Here is a 21,016-nt window from a genome sequence, read left to right as displayed (position 1 = left end):
TTGGCATGGGATTGGGTTCCGCAGGATCTGCTTTACTACTCCGTAAGTTTCTAAATGATCTCTTCCCCACAGCCCACAATCAAATTTCATTAAGAAAAAAAAAGAAACAATTCATTTCAAGCGTTAAAAGTTGTTTTATTCATAGCTTTTCGTTTCGAATATATCATCATGTTCATGTATGTTAATATAAATTAGTTAAGTTCCGCATGTATATATATATATATATATATATATATATATATCTGTGGGTGTATATATATAATTTGTAAATATCAAATACATAATCATTAGACATATTGAAGTCATAATTGATAAGCGCAATACTAATTTCGAACCGAATCTGCTCGGCGCGTCACACAAGCCAATCAATACATGTAAATACGTATGAGTAGAGCAACAATAGTCTGCGAGTTTTTGGATGAAATTCGTAACATCTTGATATTGCTGATCAATCAATGGATAATATCAAACTGTCCATAACGTTTAGCCGTTCGTGTTTCACTTCCGCTTGTTATTTACATTAATAATTACAAATTAAATGGAATTCCACGACATGGTCTGGCATAAATAATAATAAACTGGCCAAGCTGGCCTAATACAATTAAAATGTTTAAATTATATACAACAAAAACAAAGCAACAAGAAACTATTGAGAATGGATTTGTTCGGCGTAACAACCTAAGCTCCACATTGGCCAACCAATATAACATATCATCTACAAGCTAAATATGAATATTGTATATTACATGCATTACACAATTCTCGGCAAAGAAAAATAATTCGTCCTAAAACTAATTAGGGGATAATTAATCAACTATTGCAGAAAATCAAAATAGGCTTAGAATAGTAAATAACAAAATATAAGCGGTTCGAAACAAAACACAAACCCTCTAGAACAGAACGCATAAAATGGAAAAATATATCTTCATAGCCGCGATGTCCACGACATCAGTTAGGAAATTGAGCACAGCTTCTTCAGCTCTCCCTCGGTCTCGTCCACCTCGAGTGGCACACTGGCGGTATTGGGCAGCGTCCGTCCCTCGATGTTCGGTAGGTAAGGCTCGTAGTCCAGGCCCTTGCGTTCGTAGAACAGCAGATATGCAGCACTTGGATCGATGACCGGCTTCTGGGATATTTCGCGGCAGGAGCTGTCGTTATAGCAGTACCAGGAACCAGTTGCATTCGAAGCATAGGAAATGTAGTGACCTCCGTTCAGCATGCCCGAGTGAGACTACAAAACAAGATATAAGGTTATCACACAATCAGGAGGATTAAAGGCATAGGCTACACCCACCACAACAGCATAGAGTCGGTATCTGGGATCGAACTGATCCACATCTGGTTTAAGTCGGTGTTGGTGATAGTCTTCGAACTCGCCATCAACGATAGGCGTTTTTGTGAGACTCGTAGAGATGAGGCGTTGTCGCCGGACAGCATTTTTGGTCTTGCTCTGGCGCAGAATATTCCCTGTGGGCGGTGGCGACGCCGTAGCCTTTGTGGACCCCGTTTGATTGGGTAGTTCTTCCTTAACCTCCTTACTGGGTGCATCAATCTCGTCCAATTCGCTAACAACTTCGTTAGTTGCCATCGTCATTTCTGCATCATTCTTTAGCTCCAGCAGCTCCTTGTGCCGCAGTATCGTCTCCTGAGGGACTGAGGCCAGATACGGAGTAGGATCGAAGTCATCGAAAGGAAAGTGGACCACTTTCTGTGACTTCACCCATTTGCCGTTGACGCAGTTAAACCGCTTCAAGTGAACAATCTGAGGAATAGAAATTATCAATAAAATTTCACTAGGCAATTGGCCATTAGGCCTGGCTTACCAATATCGGAGGTAGCTTCCAGATCTGGAGCTTCTTGGTGGCGGGTTTTTTGCCCTTGCAATGACTGCAGTGATACCACTGCTCCAGTTTCTCCTCCGAGGTGAAGGCGCGCAGGCAATGATTCAGGTCTACGGGCTCCACTTGCTCCCGCCGACTTATGGCAATGGTCTCGTGATCCACCCACAGCTAAACAATTACAAATATAAGTATCCCGTGGACAAAATAATGCCGAGTCTACATACACGCTCCAAGGTGCTTTGGTAGCGCAAGTGCAGGGCGGTCGGATCCCAGTCGATGGCAATGGTGAAGTCTTCAAAGTATTTGGTTGTCGGTGTGTACGACAAGGAGGCGGTATATTCCGGCGTCCGTTTAGCCTCCAGATTTGGTAGCGATGGGAATTTAGCATTCATTTTTGGCGTTGATGTATTACCTGAAAGTGAAAGTAGAATGTTTATTTCTAGCAACGGCAAGCGGATTTTAAGGTCTCTACGCACTGGCGGCGGCATTGATGGGCGGCAGGGCTCCCTGGAGTACATAATCATTGTTGCATCGAATCTCGCATCCGCGACAGAAGCTTGACCAAGGGCAAATAGCGCAGGTTAGACCATCTGCCTTGACGGCACGCAACGTGAAGGGGAAATCGTAGCCCAGGCTGTCATCACTGCGTATATACACAAGATCAGTAAACAAAAGCAGCAAGCAAGTGGAAATACTCACCAATCGGCGGCATGATTCGCCTGTTCCGTGGTGGCAGGCAATGGGCTGAGTAGCCTGCTCACCTGCAGCCACACGGCGCAGTAAAGATCCTTGTGGGTGCCACCCTCGCTGTTTGGAATGAGCAGCGGAACGCCAAAGAGACTTGGTCTCGTCTTGTGGTAGGACAGGAAGTAGCTGTCATGCCGCGTTATCTTTCGATGTACGGCTACCAAATACTTGCCCGCCTTGTGCGGCGGCTGGGAGGAGCGACGAGAGTAGACCCCGCTACTGGTCTCCGGCTGCGAGGTTGTGATCTGATCCGGCTGATCGTGATCCTCCGCGTTGCCCTCTTCCGCCTGCTCGTCCACGTCCAAACTGGCGCCCAGGGTGTGGCCCGTGCTGAGGCCACTGGAATCGTTTGGCGACGTCCGGTAGGAGCAGTCCTCGCCGCCACTGCCATTACGGCTGCTAACCGGCTCCAGGTCCGCCAATGGAATGGGTTCGGTCAGCGAGCTCTCCATGGAATTTTCGCCGGAATGATTCGTGTAGGACATGGAGCTGGTATTACTCTCCGTGTGCAGCAGCTTGGCGGACGATACGCGCTTCTGTTGGGCGGCAGCGCCGTGCATAAATGTGTTCTCCGGGCTGGAGCTCAGAATTAGCGACTCCTGCACCGAGAGTTGGTATTAGACTTAAGTTGTGCTGATACGGGGTTAGTTATTAAAGGGACTAGGTGGGTGTAGTCGTGAATTGAAGCTTTGGGAGCTATATTAACCATGGAACAATCTACTTTCAAATTTACAAAATAGCTATAGGGTAAACGCTAAAACTCTAAAACAACTTTAAAATGTATAAATTGTTTATGGCACGTGTTTTAATTAACTTGTTGGTTCTTTTTAGTTGTTTAGTGAGGGCGGTGGAGTGTAAAACAGTAGCTATTTAATTAAATTGTTTTAGGTTTCATACAAGTCTCGAAAGATAACCTGTTTTTTTTTTACTCAAATTTTAAATATAACGGAAAATTACATCAAAGACATTTAAGATATGGGAATTGAAAATAGTTTTAAGATTAAATTGACGAAAATTTTAAAATCTTCGAAGAAATTTTATAATTTGAATACATAAAGATAGATCTTTTTATCCAAAAATACATTAAAATACATCTAACAAACAAGCTAAGACAATGTATTTCTTTTCGGATACTCAAAACTTTCTAAAAACGAACACAATATATGGATATATGGCATCGCAAAGCTATGAGAGTGACCAAAAACTACTAGAAAAATAATATTTCACAAGCTTCCAACTTGAAAACCAGCAACAACAAAGAGATTTCCAAGGATAGCCGAGAGGTGATACGCAGTGTTTGATTGGGTTTAAGCAAATAATTTACATTAGTTATAGAATAAGGCCAGCAACAAAGTAAGTGATTAGTAGAAGGAAGGATGTATATATTACAAATAATTGATATCAATTTGGTAAAAGTGTGCGAATACGAAAGTAGGGAGAATATACAGAGTATGCTAGTACATTTGAGTAAATAAGAGGGAAGCCCACAAACCACGCAGCAAACGGCAACTGTTCATTTAACATAGTGTATTTAATATATTTAGATTAAACGCTTGTAAAGTGACAATCGAGAAGCAGACGGAGGCGGATTCTTGGCGGATCTCGCATTCGCAATCAAAGACGACCCGACGATATATCATACGAGAGTAGCAGCAGTTTCGCCGCTGAGGAGCAAGCTCGCTATCCTAGGCAAGGAAAGTTCTGAAGCTCTGAATTTTAGAATTCGATATGGCCCCAAATAGATGGGGCGTAAATCTATGATATTAAATACGTATATGTTAATATAGTTTAGAAGCCATACCTTGAAGCAAAATAGGCTGTGGGGCATGCACTCTCTCTTTCCAAAGCACCGGCTTACCTTTCCGGCCTCATCTGGCAGCAGTTCGTGCACCTGGTTGTCCCCGCTTCCGTTTCCGCTGTAAGTGCTTACAATAGGATTGTAATTGCTGTTGCTGTTACATTGCGACACATCCGTGCCCACCTCCGCCTCGCCTTCGACATCCAGGCCCGAAACGTGTCCGTTGCACAGGACTCGTGACGAGGCGCGGTGGCTGGACGTCTGCAAAGTGCTCAGCGAGGACAGCGAGTCCTGGGCGCTCGTGATGAGAGCTGAAAGTTCAAAAGTGTAGAAACACATTCATCTGCTATATCATTGGGTGGCTTACCGGAACTGCGCTGTATGTCCTTAAGACCCTGCTCGATGTGCATGCTAAGCCCTGAGTTGGATCGTGTTCGCATACTTTGTTCCGGCAGCTGATAGACGTACAGCTCCTTGGCACTCTGCGTCCGCAGTTTCTCGTCGTCGTTTAGCACCTGGCGTATTTGTGAGTTCCATAGCTCGCAGACGAGCATTAGATTTGGAGGCAGGGAGCACATGGTGGACAACTTGTGTTTCAGGTGCGAGTACTTGCAATCGGAGTTCAGACGAAAACCATATTTGATTGGAACGCTTCCATCCAACAGAATAACTACAAAAAAGAAAAGTATTAATAAGTACAATAATAAACATAGAAGTATTGGGTTCAACTACGATTTACTCACCCAAGACCTCAAAGTAGATATAATTCTCTACCGGAAGCGGCAAACTGAGCAGACTAAACGGATCGAATCGCACCGATTCGTGTCCACAACCCAGACAGCTGACCTTGGATTTCAACTGGCCGTAGAACAGATCAATGATAATTGACTGGTTTCGGGCGTGGTGCTGGGACCAGGCCTCGGCGGCCACTATTTTGTCTGGGCGCCCATTCGAGTCCTTCAGCTCGCTGTACGGTTTCTCCATCACACGGTTAAGGTCCTCATGCAGAGCGTCCAACAGCCACTCGAGCAGCTCCTGGGAATCGTGCTGACCTCCACCGGCGAACTGCGGCGCATACTTGTTGACACAAAAGCGTAGCTTCAGCGGGGCCACAGATCTAGTCGTGGCCGTCCAAACCTCCTTGAGCAGCTCCGCATAGCGCATGGCTAGCTGACCCTTTGTGCCCAGTTTGTTGGCCGCGTTCACCTCGAAGCGATGCATCTCACGCTGAAAGTATTGTGCCAGTGGTTGGGTATTAAACAGCACCTGGAGAGCGGCGTTCATGAAGCAGGTGTTGCCCAGGTTGTGCAGGCCTGTAGCTCCGGGCGCATGTACCGACATAATTGAACTGCGTGTTAAGCGACGCCGGTCCCCCGGTGTTCCCGCACCCTGGCCACATTGAGCGGTGGCCAAGGAGCCAAGTTCCTCCGGCCAGGTCAAATCTTTGTTGCGGATTTCCAGCAACAGCTGGTCGTTGTCCCGAATGAGCAACTCTTTCAGGCACATGGCATCCTCTTCTAGCAATATGGCACCGTTGTCCAGCTGTGGAACGTGCCATAGCCGGATATCTTCTGACTTAAGACGCAGTTGCTCGCACAAAAACTCGCCCACCTGACGCACCGTGGCCAGTCGGCTGAAGGCAGCCGTGTAGGCCAAGTATCGCTTCGGCGGTTGGAGTACACTGCTTACAGCGATGGCGGCATATCCGCCACCGGAGGCAAGCACTCCGTAGCCACCGCTCACCGTGGAGCCCCAACTACCAAGTTGAGTGCCTCCGCCTACGCCTGTCTGGGATGGCTGCGCCTGGTGGAGCAGGATTCGCAGGTTCAGCGGGTATAGCTCCAGTTCCACATCGGAGTTGGGCGGTTGGATGACCTGGAGGAATACAAATTAAGTTCATAAGTAAACGTTTCTGATTATTAAATAGTTTTCTTTGCTTACCTGTCGTGGCAGTGGAAGATTATCGCCATACCATCGATTCAATGCCTTCCACAGTGACTTGGGCACCAGTTCAAAGTCGTGGTTCTGCACCAGGGGTGTGTCCCGCTTGAGGTGACCACCCTCGCCGGTGAGAGTTCGAACATTCCGGAACGGATTGGCGGTGATCAGATTGCTGTTGTCAATAGGCCCTGGTCGCACGGGTCCGCAATGTCGTCCAGCTGAGATGCCACTACTCGCCGACCCGGAACCGGAAGCCGATCCCGTGCCAGAACCCAGGGAGTAGCTATCGTGCTGTTCCAAGCTGTGGGTGTTAAAGCTCTCATCGCAGACGAGCGCCTCATCAACAGCGGTCCGCTGGCTGGCGGTTCGCTTGCAATAGTCGCAGGTGTGCGTCGTGTGCTGAGTGTATTGCATCCAACTGAGCCACCAGTCATGCGTGATCAAGTACCAAAACTGTCCAACGCGGTACGGCCTGCGCTCCTCCCGTCGCAACCATCCCCGGACGATATCGTTCTCCATGTGCTTGCACTGGGGCCACAGGCCAAAGACGATGTGGCACAGCTCGAAGATGAGGTCCAGCAAGGGCTGCATGAGTCTTAGATCACACTGTACGGTCCACAGCATAAAATCCTCAGCGGTCAGCGAGACATTGTCTCGGGTTAGCTTACTAGGCGTTCCATCCGGACTTCTTCTCTGTCCAAACTCCAGAAGATCACTTATCACCAGCTGTTTGGTCAGATCCTTGTATTGCTGGGACTCCTGATTTTCCTTGGCTACTAATAGCAGAACATTGATCATCTGCAGTGTTTCATCGTGGCTAAGAACGCCATCTCGATCCACATCGAAGATTTTGAAGCAAACTGTGGGTAGGCGTTTGTTACTCAATTGATCATAGCGGAATGATAAAAGTATTTAGTACTTACATCGTGTCCTTTCCACACCCGGTCCTCGGCAGGCGGCACTTACTCCGCAACACAGCTCCTTAAAGTCGATGTGTCCGTCGCGGTTCTCATCAAAGGCGTTGAATAGACCTGCTAGAGCATTCTTTGGTATGGGTGGACTGATCAGGGGTCCCAGGAACTGCAAGTCGATTTGGCCATTTTGGGAAGTGTTTTTCAAACGCCAAAACTCCTTTTCCAAATCGCCAATGTCCTGCAAAAGAATTGAACGGGGTTTCAGTATGAACTAGTCAAACGTAAGAACGCAAATGAGAGGCGATTGAGGTAAATTGAGTGGCGGATAACAAAACAGTTGAGGAACCAAGCGAAAATTATTTATAAATTGCATTTTCCACGAAATGATTCGCTCGCATATGTTTACAAAGCTCTATCAGCCTCAGCTGCAGATGCTCACCTTCTCCTCAAGATGCGTCACTCCAGCGAGGCTCTGGTAAAACGTTGGCGTCTCCAGCTCCGATGTGAGGCTAACACAGTTGTCGGACAGAAGCCATTTGGAGAGGACAGTGGCATTGCGATGCTTTATGATCCAGTCCTGGAACTGCTCGAAATTGACGCGTTCGCTTTGAGCGAATAGGGAGACGCTCTCGAAGGGAGCCAGATTGACGTTGCGCACATAGTCCGACTTGATGATGAAGGTGCCGGCATCGTTGCAGTACAGGTTCCACAGGAATCTAAAACGAAAGTAAGTAGTTGGGTTACCTAAAATCAATTCAGCCTTGCACATTATGGCACACTCACTTGGTTTTCTCCGCTTGGGTACCACGAGTTATCAAGACCAGACCGCAGAGCAGGTCGTTAAAGGAGATGCCACGCTGGGTGCCACCACAGGCGGCATATAACATGTCCACGATCTTTGGCGGCACTCCCTCGCACAGCACATCCTGCTGAAAGGCATTCCGACTGAGGAAGTTCCTGCCCACGCCCGCTGACTTTTTGAAGGCATCTCTCAGGCGGCGAAGCTCTACGTCGCTTACTGGAATAAAAAATCGGTGAATGAGTAATGCTGCGTTAGGGATTATCCCATGTGCCTTTAATTAATAGCCGGTATGCCGGGTAACCCCCTCATTTGATGCGATTTACGACCTCGATTTCACACTAACCGACGTGCTGTCAATAACAAACTGATTATTGGGAACACATGTTCCAGTATGGAAACCCAATTCAAATACATTCGCTCTAATTGTTTAATAATATACATTATAATAATATCAATAAACATTATTTCCGAGCTCATTTACCAATTCCATTACATATGGTATTAGATTCGTTGTTACCTAATTAACCATTATCAGTAATTGATTTTTCACTAATTACCTGAAGTGCAAAAAGGTTACCCACAAACCAATAGAAGGTAACATGAATATTATGTTCTTTAACGATAATTATTAATTATATTAATTATATTTTAGGACTGTTTTCATATGATCAACAAATAAAAAAAATTTAACTAATATTTCTTGCCCTAAAACGATAAATTATATATAAGTTAAAAAATGAAGAGGGTATCCCGAAGTCCGCCACACAAAGTTAATTTTATTTGTTTAATAATTGTGAATCATTTCCCGTGGAATCAAAGCAGCATAACATACGACAGTTTAAAATCGTTTAGCACTTAAGTCAGAAAATGATAAGAAACGAAACAAAATGTTCTTGTTAATATCGTTGCGCATTCTCAATAGTATGCTAATTCATGTTACTTCATCTTAAATGTACTACATGTTCCCTATTTAACCATTTTCATTCATGCCCCGTTCATAACGTTATAATTCATAACGTTGATTATTTAATGTCGGAAATAAAAGGCCACAAGAAGCGCAATTAAATTGACAATAAATAAACCATTTTAATTTCAACGATCAGGTTGAGAACCCAGAGCCAACTGATAACCGCCAAACCGGGCGTGAAAATACATTCCCAAGTTGATTGGGCAATATTGCAGGCGAATTATGCGACGTCACGGAAACGGCATTTTATTGAATGTTAACTGCAACTCGAGTCTGCGATTATTGACCACCGCGCACATACTTGCATGCTAGTCCTCACTTCCCCCTTGGTTTTACTGGAACCGGTTGGAGTGGCTAATAAGAAACACACGCACCCGGTCGCACGCCCCACACCAGTGATGGTGGGTGGTGGAGGGGTGGTCCGGAGTGCTGGTGTTCCGGGGGAGTGAGCCTTATCAGCGACACTCGTTTTCTTAACTCTGGCTGGGCCGCCTGGCCACAAATCAGCAACCATAACCATAACAACACCAGCATTTAGATGATTGCCAGCGCAAAGGGAAGGCGGAATAAAGTAAGTGAAAAGCACTAAGGGAAGCTAAACGTCATTGAAAGTGGGCCGAAAATGGGTATACAAGTTGGCTTAAATAATCTTAACTCTTCTGAATGATTACCAATTTTATTGCTGGTTCATTATTATAAAATATTTGGAGAAGAGTGAACATTCCGATTTTCATACTTTGTAAATAAATTTCTATTTTTTTGGCTTATCAGCTTGTTTTAAACACAGTAATTCCTTTTCCTATCTGAACATATTCCACTTAAAGAGGAATTTTAAGAAATAAGGAAATGACATGCAGAATTAAAAGCCCAATGAATTATTTATTTTAAAACATTTTTCTTATGGATATTCCAATTGGAAAATCGAAATCCAAAATGCTCCCCTTTCATTATAATTTCATTTCATTATAAACAAAAAAATTTTAAAGTAGGCTTCTTTATAAAATACTTCAACAGAAGACCTTTGCCCATAGAGTGCGAATTGAAATGAACACTGGAATGACATGCTGAACTTGAAATGAATCGTATTCGCAGCGACATCCGCATCCGCGCATTCCAGTCACCCTAAGCGTGAACTGCACTCCACTGGCTGTCTAACTGTTTCTCATGTGCCTTCGCTGCTTTGTTGTCTCTCACCCACACAGCGCACACCTCCAACTGCCACCCCATTCGGTTAGCTTTTCTATTGTGACGTCATTGGCGGCGGAGACGCAAATACCCATGCACATGAAAACACATGCAATAAAGAAGCCACACTGGAATGGCAGTAGATAATTGCAAGAGATAGGATTAAGAGGAGCATGAGGATGGTGGTGGCGGAAGTCAGTGGTGATTCCCGTTGGTCAGAAGACGTGGGCGCAACAACACAATGGAATCGATTGCACCTGCTTGTACGTTGTTGTTGCTTTCGCAGGGGGTTCTGTTTTCTTGATTGGCAGTGACCTATTTTCTGCGGCTGGGAGACGGCCCCACAAGTAACCAGCCGGAGGAGACTCACCGCGTTTCACCGAATCCTCGTAGCTGACGCTATTGGAGTGCTTGGACTCCTTGGTGCCCATGGTCCAGAATTTCTTGTTTGCGGGGGTGCAACTCAATGGATTCTGGGGCTCCGCCTGCTGCTGCGTCTGGCGACGCCACTTTTCACATTTGTTCAACTTCACTTCACAGTCGCGGGCGGAACAATAGGCTGCTGGCGAGGATCAGGTGCAGGATCACGACGATATATGTGTATGAATATATAATATACACCTGTCTTTTTGACTCTTGTCTTGTGCTATTTTCCTCTGTTTCTTTCTATATTCGCGCACTTTCCAACACTAACTGGAAACAGCTGTTTTCCCCATCGTACGATAAGCTATCGATAGACGACGGCGCGCCAGTGTTGCGCAGCAACGAATTATCGAAACTCATATTTTTTGTACGGGCGTAATTAGAAAGCAGTAATTAACTTCATTTCCACGTAATTTTCACAACAAACCAACGTAGACTCGCACCGCGTAGCGAGCGCCTTTGCATTTGCCCACCGGAAAAGCCGCCGCACGAAATCCGAAACTCGGGCACAGACAACAAAAAGGTCTTAAATCTACGTCGCCATTTTTGACACGGCTCCGAAATCGAAAACACAACACACACACCCAAGAGAAAAAGAGCTGCGCTGCGGAGAGAAGGAAAAAACTATACGTTTTCGATTCGAGTCGATTCAATTAGATTGTGGATTAGTGCGGTTACGTCTGGGTATAGTGTATATGTACATACATACGCTAAACGGCACGCATGGGGCATAATCGTGATTAGTGTTATTAGCCAAGAATCGGAGAGGAAGTCAGTCAGTTGATTAAGGAGACGACGACGTGTACAGAGCATCATCACCCTTAACCCGTACCCTAACCCCCAGCTAAGCACTATTATCGGGCCAGATACTGTGATCCTACCGCAAAAGCACACAAAATGGCCAAAACCTACGACTATCTGTTCAAACTGCTCCTGATCGGTGACTCCGGAGTGGGCAAGACCTGCATCCTCTTCCGATTCTCTGAGGACGCCTTCAACACAACGTTTATATCCACAATAGGTGAGTGTCATCATCCGCGTTTACCGTGTCTTCCGATTCTTAATTTTTTTTTTTTTTTGGTTATTAATTATAACACCTTCGTTCGCATGAACTCATTCGCAATTGGAAATCCGAGCTTCTGGCCCAGTGACTCATTAAATGCCTCTTTTCTTTTTTATTTCCTGCCCCATCCGGGCGCATTTGTCATAAATATTGTTGTTTCCATGGGAGGGGCACTCCCACCATGTTTGATTTCTCGCGCTTATTAAGATTTTCCCGTAAGGAATATATCCGGATGCCTTATCTCGCCCTGAGATTCACACCCGCATAGGAAAGCGATCAGAAATGAGTACTCAGTCCGAGTACCCATAGTCTTTGTACTTTCGCTGCTCTTATCGCCCCAGAAGCCGGATTGTTCCGATGCGAGACTTGACCGTCGCACGCCAAATCGGGAATGCCCTATTATATACCCAGCAGGCCCATGCCCAGTCTCAGAGGGAATTCAAGTAGTTGTTCCCGTACGAGTACAGTGAAGCCTTTCTACCAAACACAGCAAATACTTTTTAATAAATTCGAATCATAATCAGTACAACTTCAAGTGGCAGTTAAATCAGATTATGCTAGTAATTTTAAGCTTATTAAAATAATAATCACAATAATATTCGACATGCACACTGTACTTTCCCGTACTTGTAAACACAAAAGTAGAGCGATTCCCATTTCTGCTCGTGGCTAATAATTGTTTATTTTCGTTTTTGGCACGTTTTCATCGCGACACTTCCAATTTTGGGGCATTTACTTAACGACATTGTTTAAATTAATTGCGTGGTTTGTGGATTTCGGTTCTCTTCGTCTCTTATTTTAGCTGCGATGTCATGGGTTCCGACCAAACAGGTTTAGCCTCTTGCCAAATTATTTAAATTAATTAGCAAACGTACATGTGTGTATATGCTCATCTGTTTTCTCTTTTCAGGTATCGATTTTAAAATTAGAACAATTGAATTAGATAACAAGAAGATTAAGCTGCAGATATGGTAAGTACTAGGCGATTCATCTGTATTCTCTAATTACCTATATCTCCATTCATTTTCCAGGGACACTGCCGGCCAGGAGCGTTTTCGCACAATCACCACGGCCTATTACAGAGGTGCCATGGGCATCATGCTGGTATATGACATAACCCAAGAAAAGTCCTTCGAGAACATCAAAAACTGGATCAGGAATATCGAGGAAAATGCGTCCGCCGATGTCGAGAAAATGCTGCTGGGAAACAAGTGCGAATTGACCGATAAGCGACAGGTATGGAAAAAAGAAATTGGTGATTTCGCTGGCTATTCCTCCAAGTTCGTTTATTTGTTTGTTCCATAAAAGTTATCTACAAACATTTTATTTATATATTTCAAATTCAGTTAGTGTATAATCATTTGTTATTAAATCCAATAAGGGATAGACAATGATTTGGCGCAATATTCTTTTCAGCTTCATAAAGCTATCTGCCCTTAAGGCCGATAATTAAACAATTTTCCACCCGTTGTAGGTTTCAAAAGAGCGCGGCGAACAATTGGCCATCGAGTATGGCATCAAGTTCATGGAGACCTCCGCGAAGGCCAGCATTAACGTGGAAGAAGCCTTCCTCACCCTAGCCAGTGATATCAAAGCGAAAACGGAAAAGCGAATGGTGAGTGTGCGGGTGGCGAGACTCGGACAAAGCGTTTTTTTTACTGTGGCTAACCATTTACATCCTTTGTGTGCGCAGGAGGCGAACAACCCACCCAAGGGCGGCCATCAGCTGAAACCGATGGACAGTCGGACGAAGGACAGTTGGTTGTCCAGGTGCAGTCTGCTTTGACGTGGCAACGTGCGCTCGGCACTGAAGCGGCATGGTGGCAACGACTACACGGTAGTGGTTTATGGTGGTAACTACGAGGTAGTAGTTTTCTTAACTCCTGTTAGGTTCGAGTACAAGCGGGACCCCGACAAGCGGACATTAACTGACATCTAAATCAACCTTAAACATCAATCAGCAGCCGGCTCCCTTTAACCGAATAAGCGCGATAATGGAATAGAACACAAATTGCATTATGAAACAGTTATTAAATAAAGTATATGACGACAGCGTGTACGAAATATACCTAGGCATGATAATATGTATACATATATACGTATATAACTCAAGTTTAAAGATAAAACGATCCAGCGATAGCGAAAATCGAAGAGCAGCCAATCCAACCCGCCCGCGTCCTTCTCGAAGAGGTTTTAGTATTTACGGAATTATGATTTTCTCTAGCAGCCATGGTTGTCGATTTGTAAATTATTAATTGTAAAACAAATATATTGTATGTACTATGTATGCATATGATTAGTTTACCTGTCCTTGTTTTGCTCATTGCTTGTATGTACTTTCGATCGATTCAGAAACCCTTTTGCCATTACGTTGGGAATACGACGGAGGAGGTCCAGACGCACAATGACCCAAAAGTGTAAAACAGCCCAATCCGCCCCGCACCTCCCCCTACCCGGTCCTAACTTTATATAATATAATGTGGTAGTATCGCACAGATCGAGGGTGCTTATTATATTCTTCTTAATCTTCACACACATTTCATTTGGTTAGTTCGTACTCTATTTATTTTGTTCTTTGCCGCACACCACATGACTTTGTCAATAAAACGTTACACCTAATATTAAAACATTAACGAAGATTTGCAGATTTGCGAGATATCACCAATTAAAGGTAGTCTATCGATGAGAATCGATCGGCAGCAATAAACAATTATGAACACATACACAGCGCAGTAATATAAATAATGTGAAATTAAATGATAACTAATTGCATATTTGATATTAATTAATTACTTGTAATATTAATGATTAAACGTATACAATTTTATAAAAATAAATCATGTGCAAAACCAAAAACTTTTTATTTGAAAAGATTTTATGGCTCGTTTCGTAGCGCTGAGCTTCTGTCATAACAGAGACAGGCGAGTTCGACGCGTCGGACCCAAAGTCGCGTAGACAGATTGTGCTGTGGAGCATTGTAGAGTATGGGCTGAGGACTATCAACTTATACAAAATGTCCATGCTGCAATGCACTGGGTTTCCCAGGTACACTTGAGAGGACCTTAAGAAATCCAATACCAGTTTGTGGGTAAGTCTATTCGCTCAGGGTTCGATCAGGGATTACTCTTAAATGATCTGGATCATGTCCAATGACCCAAGTCGGATGGAGAGGATTATGAATATGAATCATAGCTTAATCGTTGACATACCGACGAGACATCATGTTGCATTATGGGGCATCATAAATTTATATATCTGTGTGGAAAATTAAAGAAAAGTCCCGTAAAGTTCTTATTATATGGTGGTAAAAGAGTTCGAAGCTAAGCTAATTAAAAATTGTAAAAAGAGCCCGTGGGAATTAAACATCCCTCACATGGCCAGACCACTGCACCCTCCGCCTCTTCATCTTCTTCAAAAATCTAAAACTAAACTAAAAACTAACTAATCTTACTACTTCCTATCAAAATGCTAGAGGCTTGCGTAGCAAACTAACCAAATTGTATTGTAATAGCCTTTCCTTTGCATCCCGTATAATAGTGTTCAGAGACTTGTTTAAAGCCGGGGATTTAACTCCGAAGTCTTCCCACGTACATATGTACACATTATGACCGTCCCTCCAAATGGGAACGGGTTAGATCTACCCTCCCGTTGGAAGAGTTACTTTTTGACGAATCCCATAACTCAGAAATCATATGCGTAAAACTGTCATTTTCCGACAGATCAGTTTATATTATGTGCTCGTATATTCCGCTATCTTCTGAATTCCCAGAATATCTGAATACTTTGTCCGCTATCCAATCCATCTCAAATAAACTGTCTGACAGGGACCAATTGGTAGTTCTAGATGATTTTAATATACCTGGCATAATGTGGTCCCAGAAGAACAATCGAATATTCTTCTCCCTTTAGCACAACATGACTTTATGCTCGACTTATCGTTGTTGCAAGTTAATTATATTCGAAACTCTCTTGGTCGACTGTTGGATCTATGTCTTGTAACAAGTCCTGAAAGTGTGTTTCTGTCCAGGGTAGCACATCTTACTCAACCTGAAGATCCATATCATCCTACTTTCGAGGTGACAATCGACACCGTACCGTATTAAAAGTAAAATCGGAGAAGTCAACCAAGCGAATTCACTGTTTTCGCAAGGCAAACAATTTTATAGCTGGCTTTAATTGGTCCGATCCTTACTCTTGCAACATAATGACGGATGCCATTAATATGTTTTATACCGCAATTAAATCGTTTTTGACTCTTGTGTTCCGATGTACTATCCGGCAATCCTTAAACCTCCTTTGTTTAATAAAGAGTTGAAACACCTAAGAAATGTAAAGTCCAGACTTTATACAAAATTTAAAAATACGGTTCTAAGTCCATCCTTTCTAAATATTTAAGCGCTCGCTTAAACTTTACCGTGCTTAATGCTAAGTGCTACAGGAATTATTTAAGCCGTTGTAAGTTCCAGTTCGCACAGGATCCGAAACAGTTTTATAATTTCGTTAACACCAAGCGAAAAACCATTTCTTACCCTTCTTCGCTATTTTTTGAAAACACTACGGTAACATCGGATCAGGCAATAGCCGATCTATTCGCCAAGTTTTTTCAAACAACATATTCAACTTCACCTCATTCCGAACAGCCATACTCTTATGCGGTCGACTAAGATCGAATCTAATATTTCGCCCCACTATAAACGAAAGCTCACTGCTTAACGATCTTCAGCGTGTTAAAACGGTCTATTCGCCAGGTCCCGATGGAATCCCTGGCTGTGTTCCGCTCAGATTCTGTGCGGAAGCCTTGTGCAAGCCTCTACTGAAACTGTTTACCTTATCTCTGGAATCTTCACAATTCCCCCATATATGGAAGGAGTCCTTTGTGATTCCTCTTCATAAAAAAGGTAGCAAACTGAATGCAAGCAATTACAGAGGAATCTCTAAATTGTCGGCTATCCCAAGACTGTTTGAAAATGTTATCACTCCTCATTTGCAGCACTTTTGTATTGTAGATCAATCATCGTGTCAGCACGGTTTTACGAAACGCAGATCAGCAACCACTAACCTCTTGGAGCTAACTTCTGTCGTAATACAGTGCTTCAAAAATAATCTTCAAACAGATGTCATCTACCCTGACTTTAGTAAAGCTTTTGACTCTGTTAATCATCACCTTCTAATAAGAAAACTTGATCTTTGAGGTTTCACTGTTGATCTTCTAAACTGGATTTCAAGCTATCTGAATGGCCGGTCGCAACAAGTCCTCTTTAAAAATTCTTTATCTTGTATTCTCCGAGTCACATCCGGTGTCCCAAAGGGAGCCATCTTGGTCCGCTTCTTTGTACCTTATTCATTAACGACCTCCCCTTAATAATAAAACATTCGCGTGTACTTATGTACGCAGACGATTTTAAATAATGCCTCCAGCACAAGGACAATTCGCGCCATTTGAACTTACAATCCGATCTAGACAGATTTCAAATATGGTGCCGTGATAAAGTGTTAGACTTAAATGGCTCCAAGTGTAAAGTTATGACCTTTTGTCGGGTGGCCTTTGGACAGAATAACACGGGTTGATGATCTTGGTGTTCTTCTGGACCCTAAACTAAAACTTTCTGACCATATTTCGAATAATATCATATTGTCAATAAGGCCTGGGGTGTGGGTTTGGTTTTATAAAAAGGTGGTCTTAGGAATTTGATGATCCTTACTTGACTAAAGCCTTATTTATTTCGTTAGTCCGTCCGATTCTAGAGTACGGATCACCTGTTTGGAGTCCACTCGGACCGCATTGAATCGGCCCAAAAAAATTCTTACTATTTACCTTGCGGCGCCTAAATTGGAATGCAAACCTTATATTACCTCCATATTCCAGTAGACTACTTTTATTTAATTTACCTTCCCTAGCTAATCGTGGAACGATGCTTGGAACAGTCTTTATTTTTAAGCTTATTCGTGAAGTGAAGTTGAGAGTCCCGACTAGGTTAGTCGGCTTAACTTCTGTGTTCCAAGTAGATTTACTAGAAACTATATACCGCTTGTCTTAAATCATTGTAGATCTAACCATGAGTTGCATGACCCTTACAGAGAACTATGTTCTGACTATAATAGACTTTATCCTATTATCTGTTATCTTGACTCTCTGTCTTGAGCACATCTCTAAAGTTTAATTATTTAAAAACCGCTCTCAAAGGAGAAGCAAGGAGTATGATTACTCGCTTGCTAGCGGTAAGAAAATAAGAGAAAAATATTTTCTGATCAGATGAATCGTTTGATTGATTTAACTATTTTGTGATTCTGTAAAATATCACCTTAAAAGGATAATATGCAATATAATAAAATTATACCAAATTGTATCAGGCGATGTGTTGAGCGAAAAGGATCACCTAAGGCAAAGTCGAGTTAGAGTGATTGAGCGAGTGATTTTTTAATGTGCGGTTTCTGAGTCTTGGTCAGAAGTTTTTTTAAAGGTTTTGTTTTGTGGTTAAAAACAATATGTTGCACCAAGAATTTCGGGGATTTTCCTATAGGCATTCTCCAGGAAATCGCACTATTCGAGGATCCCAGCTGCGTGAACTAGGGTATAAAGATTTAATTTAACAAAAAAGAGGAAATATGTGATTCTTGAAAATATACCTATTAAAGTACAAGCTATATTATATATTAAAGTAAAACCTAGTAAAATCAAAAGGCCACGGAAATTCGAGTGGCAAAGTCTAGACCAAAAGCAAGCTCAAATACAGTTTGTCAAGAAACTGTTTACACACTGTAAAATAAGTTGACTTTTTGACTTTAAAGCTAAAAATAAAGGGTTTTTTGCTTAATTAAACGCAATTTTTTTATAAAATATTATTAAACAATATTTATTTTACTTATAAATCAAAAAACAAATTAAAAATATTAAATATACAAGAAAATAAACAACAAATTCCAAGTTTACACACTTTTGAGACTGTCAAGAAACTCTTTACACAAAACACTAAATCGAAGTTTAATCCTAAATTTTTTAATTATTTTATTAAAATTTTAAAAGTTTTGGTATGTAGTATGTTCCCCATTGGCTTTAGCTACAAGTTGAAGCCTTTTTTTCATGGATTGGACAAGTTTTTGCAGGTCATATTCAAACGGGATCTTTTCACACTCTTCGACTATTACAGTCATAAGCTGTTGTTGTGTTTTAGGTCCCTTTTTGCCACCTTCTTCTTTAAGTAGGTCCACAAATTTTCAATGGGGTTCAGATCAGGACTCTGAGGGGGCGTATCGATCACTTTACCACAGTTATTAAGGCGCCAGGTGCGTACATTGCACTCTTTATGTTTCTGATCATGTCCTGGTAAAACTTAAAATTTGGCTTGTTGTTGCTAACCAGACTAATTTTTTCTACACTGGCCTTCAAATTTGTTTTCTAACATTTCTAGATATTGCACGGCATTTATTGTGCTCTCAATTAAGGCTAGTTTTCCCACTCCACGGCTGGTGATACAGCCCCACACCATCAGTGACATTTTTCCAAATTTTATCGTTGGAATGATATTTTGTTTTTCTAGCGCACTCAACGGTTTGCGCCATACTCTGCTTGGCCCGTCGTTATAAAAGAGCATCATTTTTGTTTCGTCACCAAATATGACGTCATCCCAGTACTCTTCCGCATGATCCATCATGCTCACAGCGAATAAATGACGCTTTTAAATATTGGCATCTGACAGCAAAGGGTTTTTCCTTGCAGCTCTTGAAGAGTACCTATGGCGTAGGATGACTTGGAGCACAGTTTCGTGTGACACAGCTAGGTGACATTCTTGCCTGATATCCAGAGCAAGTGATCTGACCGAGATTCGGGGGTTCGCAATCACTATTCGCATAATAAAGCGGTCTACACGCTTTTTAATTTTAATTTTCCGCCCACCACCACTCTTAGGTTCAAGCCTGCCCTCTTTTTCCGAGCCTTTTAAAACATTGTAGACGGTCTTACGGGATACAGGAAACATTTATACTAATTCTGGAAAAGATTTTCCCAACTGGTGGTTATAGTTTATTAATTGGGTAACTTCAAAAGATAATCTCTTTCCAGGCATTTTATTAAATTTAATAATTCGCTTTAAGCACGTTTGATCAGCAAAATTTCACAAGCAAATTCAACAAAATTTCAATAGAAGCGTTGTAAAAAGCAATGCAAAGCCAAAAATAACGGAAAAATCGAGTTCGTTCTAAGAAAAAGAACAAAACAAAGTAGGAAAACAAAATGTGTAAAGAGTTTCTTGACAGTCTCAAAAGTGTGTAAACTTGGAATTTGTTGTTTATTTTCTTGTATATTTAATATTTTAATTTGTTTTTTGATTTATAAGTAAAATAAATATTGTTTAATTATATTTTATAAAAAAATTGCGTTTAATTAAGCAAAAAACCTTTTATTTTTAGCTTTAAAGTCAAAAATTCAACTTATTTCACAGTGTGTAAACAGTTTCTTGACAAACTGTAAATAAAAGATAGTTCTGAAAGAGGGGATGCTGTCTTTGAAAGATACTGTCCTACTGTGGCAAGCCCCGCCCCCTTTATAATTTTTCACCGGCCTAGGTCCCGTTTTATTTAATGATGTTCTACGTCCACCTCTTCCTATTAAACTCCATGGTCTACGACCATTAGTTTGGGCTCCTCCTCTTTGTTGGTTACCGTTATGATAACCTTGATCATGATGACTGGCGCCATTGTCATTGTCAGCCGCCTGGTTAACTTTATGTTGTTGCTGAGTTCTATCGATCTTGCATATACATATGTATGTTTATGCTTGCGAGAGCATGCTGTTGCGTGAAATTTGCGGAGTTGTGTCAGTCAGAATTAGCGCCCAATTTGCAAATCCACAAGGTGGACTTGTGTCAAAGTTCTGCCCGACACTAAAACGCGTTAAGCGACCGCATGTTCCAAGAACTTGGAAAATTTCCAAGATATGCAGCTGATAAAACAGCTGATAGCGCTGCCAACTTATCGCAGTGGGCGATCTTGCGATCAACGGTGCGATCGGTGTTGAGTTGCGACCGTTTGGCGCGAAATTCAAATTTAAATTTTTTATTTAATTTGTTACTATTAATAATAATAAATTAATACAATACGTGACGATGACGATGGTGATGATCGTGCCCAACGGCAGCAGACCCAATTGTAAAAAGTTGTAATGCAGAAGCATAAGTCTAAGTACAGGCTCCACTAGCACTGTTTCGCACTTCTGGGCCGTGATATTAAAAAAATTTTACTTTATTAACTCGATATTTTTATGCATTTAATTATCAGGAAAGCATATTAACACGTTCTTGGATCAGTTTAATTATTTCACCGCACGCATTGATCTTTCT

The 21,016-nt window shown here is 42.4% G+C and overlaps 2 protein-coding genes and 1 long non-coding RNA gene across 8 annotated transcripts, besides 3 other annotated features; 1 reads left to right on the top strand and 2 right to left on the bottom strand.

Annotated features, from left to right (window-relative positions):
- Nucleotides 1-236: 236 nt before the first annotated feature.
- Usp32 (Ubiquitin specific protease 32) lies at nucleotides 237-10,881 on the bottom strand. 4 transcript variants are annotated; one of them, NM_001275145.2, is made up of 14 exons: nucleotides 10,566-10,881; nucleotides 8,025-8,259; nucleotides 7,681-7,957; nucleotides 7,251-7,479; nucleotides 6,328-7,187; nucleotides 5,130-6,261; nucleotides 4,754-5,056; nucleotides 4,390-4,697; nucleotides 2,541-3,187; nucleotides 2,318-2,484; nucleotides 2,066-2,253; nucleotides 1,824-2,009; nucleotides 1,295-1,762; nucleotides 237-1,231 (listed from the first exon to the last, which is right to left on the bottom strand). In NM_001275145.2, the coding sequence occupies exons 1-14, from the start codon at nucleotides 10,624-10,626 to the stop codon at nucleotides 953-955; spliced, it is 5,340 nt and encodes a 1,779-aa protein (NP_001262074.2). In that variant the 5' UTR covers nucleotides 10,627-10,881; the 3' UTR covers nucleotides 237-952. The 4 variants fall into 4 exon arrangements, with proteins under 4 accessions (NP_001262074.2, NP_001262077.2, NP_001262075.2 ...); NM_001275148.2 differs by having other exon boundaries at nucleotides 2,318-2,475; NM_001275146.2 differs by having other exon boundaries at nucleotides 4,447-4,697.
- A 60-nt stretch (nucleotides 10,882-10,941) lies between these two features.
- On the top strand, nucleotides 10,942-14,532 carry Rab8. 3 transcript variants are annotated; one of them, NM_079448.4, is made up of 5 exons: nucleotides 10,942-11,639; nucleotides 12,592-12,652; nucleotides 12,713-12,917; nucleotides 13,156-13,296; nucleotides 13,375-14,532. In NM_079448.4, the coding sequence occupies exons 1-5, from the start codon at nucleotides 11,516-11,518 to the stop codon at nucleotides 13,465-13,467; spliced, it is 624 nt and encodes a 207-aa protein (NP_524172.1). In that variant the 5' UTR covers nucleotides 10,942-11,515; the 3' UTR covers nucleotides 13,468-14,532. The 3 variants fall into 3 exon arrangements, with proteins under 3 accessions (NP_524172.1, NP_001246837.1, NP_001246836.1); NM_001259908.2 differs by having other exon boundaries at nucleotides 13,375-14,312; NM_001259907.1 differs by lacking the exon at nucleotides 10,942-11,639 and adding an exon at nucleotides 12,462-12,512 and having other exon boundaries at nucleotides 13,375-13,984.
- Nucleotides 14,533-14,978: 446 nt separating this feature from the next.
- Nucleotides 14,979-17,819: a mobile genetic element.
- Nucleotides 17,820-18,412: 593 nt separating this feature from the next.
- Nucleotides 18,413-20,145: a mobile genetic element.
- Nucleotides 20,146-20,150: 5 nt separating this feature from the next.
- lncRNA:CR45433 (long non-coding RNA:CR45433) lies at nucleotides 20,151-20,562 on the bottom strand. Its single transcript, NR_125009.1, has one exon. It is a non-coding gene; the product is annotated as a long non-coding RNA:CR45433 (long non-coding RNA).
- A 52-nt stretch (nucleotides 20,563-20,614) lies between these two features.
- Nucleotides 20,615-20,731: a mobile genetic element.
- Nucleotides 20,732-21,016: the final 285 nt, after the last annotated feature.

The sequence above is a fragment of the Drosophila melanogaster genome, chromosome 3L, assembly GCF_000001215.4.
Source record: "Drosophila melanogaster chromosome 3L".
Taxonomy (NCBI): domain Eukaryota; kingdom Metazoa; phylum Arthropoda; class Insecta; order Diptera; family Drosophilidae; genus Drosophila; species Drosophila melanogaster.
This window is presented reverse-complemented; position numbering and strand designations above follow the sequence as displayed.

Excerpts from the sequence above, each read along its gene's own strand:
- Usp32 (NM_001275145.2), bottom strand. The coding sequence starts at position 10,626 with ATGGGCACCAAGGAGTCCAAGCACTCCAATAGCGTCAGCTACGAGGAT. Across the intron at positions 8,260-10,565 it reads CGAGGATTCGGTGAAACGCG|TAAGCGACGTAGAGCTTCGC; the intron begins GTGAGTCTCCTC and ends TTTTTATTCCAG. Across the intron at positions 6,262-6,327 it reads ATCTTCCACTGCCACGACAG|GTCATCCAACCGCCCAACTC; the intron begins GTAAGCAAAGAA and ends GTATTCCTCCAG.
- Rab8 (NM_079448.4), top strand. The coding sequence starts at position 11,516 with ATGGCCAAAACCTACGACTATCTGTTCAAACTGCTCCTGATCGGTGAC. Across the intron at positions 11,640-12,591 it reads AACGTTTATATCCACAATAG|GTATCGATTTTAAAATTAGA; the intron begins GTGAGTGTCATC and ends TTCTCTTTTCAG. Across the intron at positions 12,918-13,155 it reads AATTGACCGATAAGCGACAG|GTTTCAAAAGAGCGCGGCGA; the intron begins GTATGGAAAAAA and ends CACCCGTTGTAG.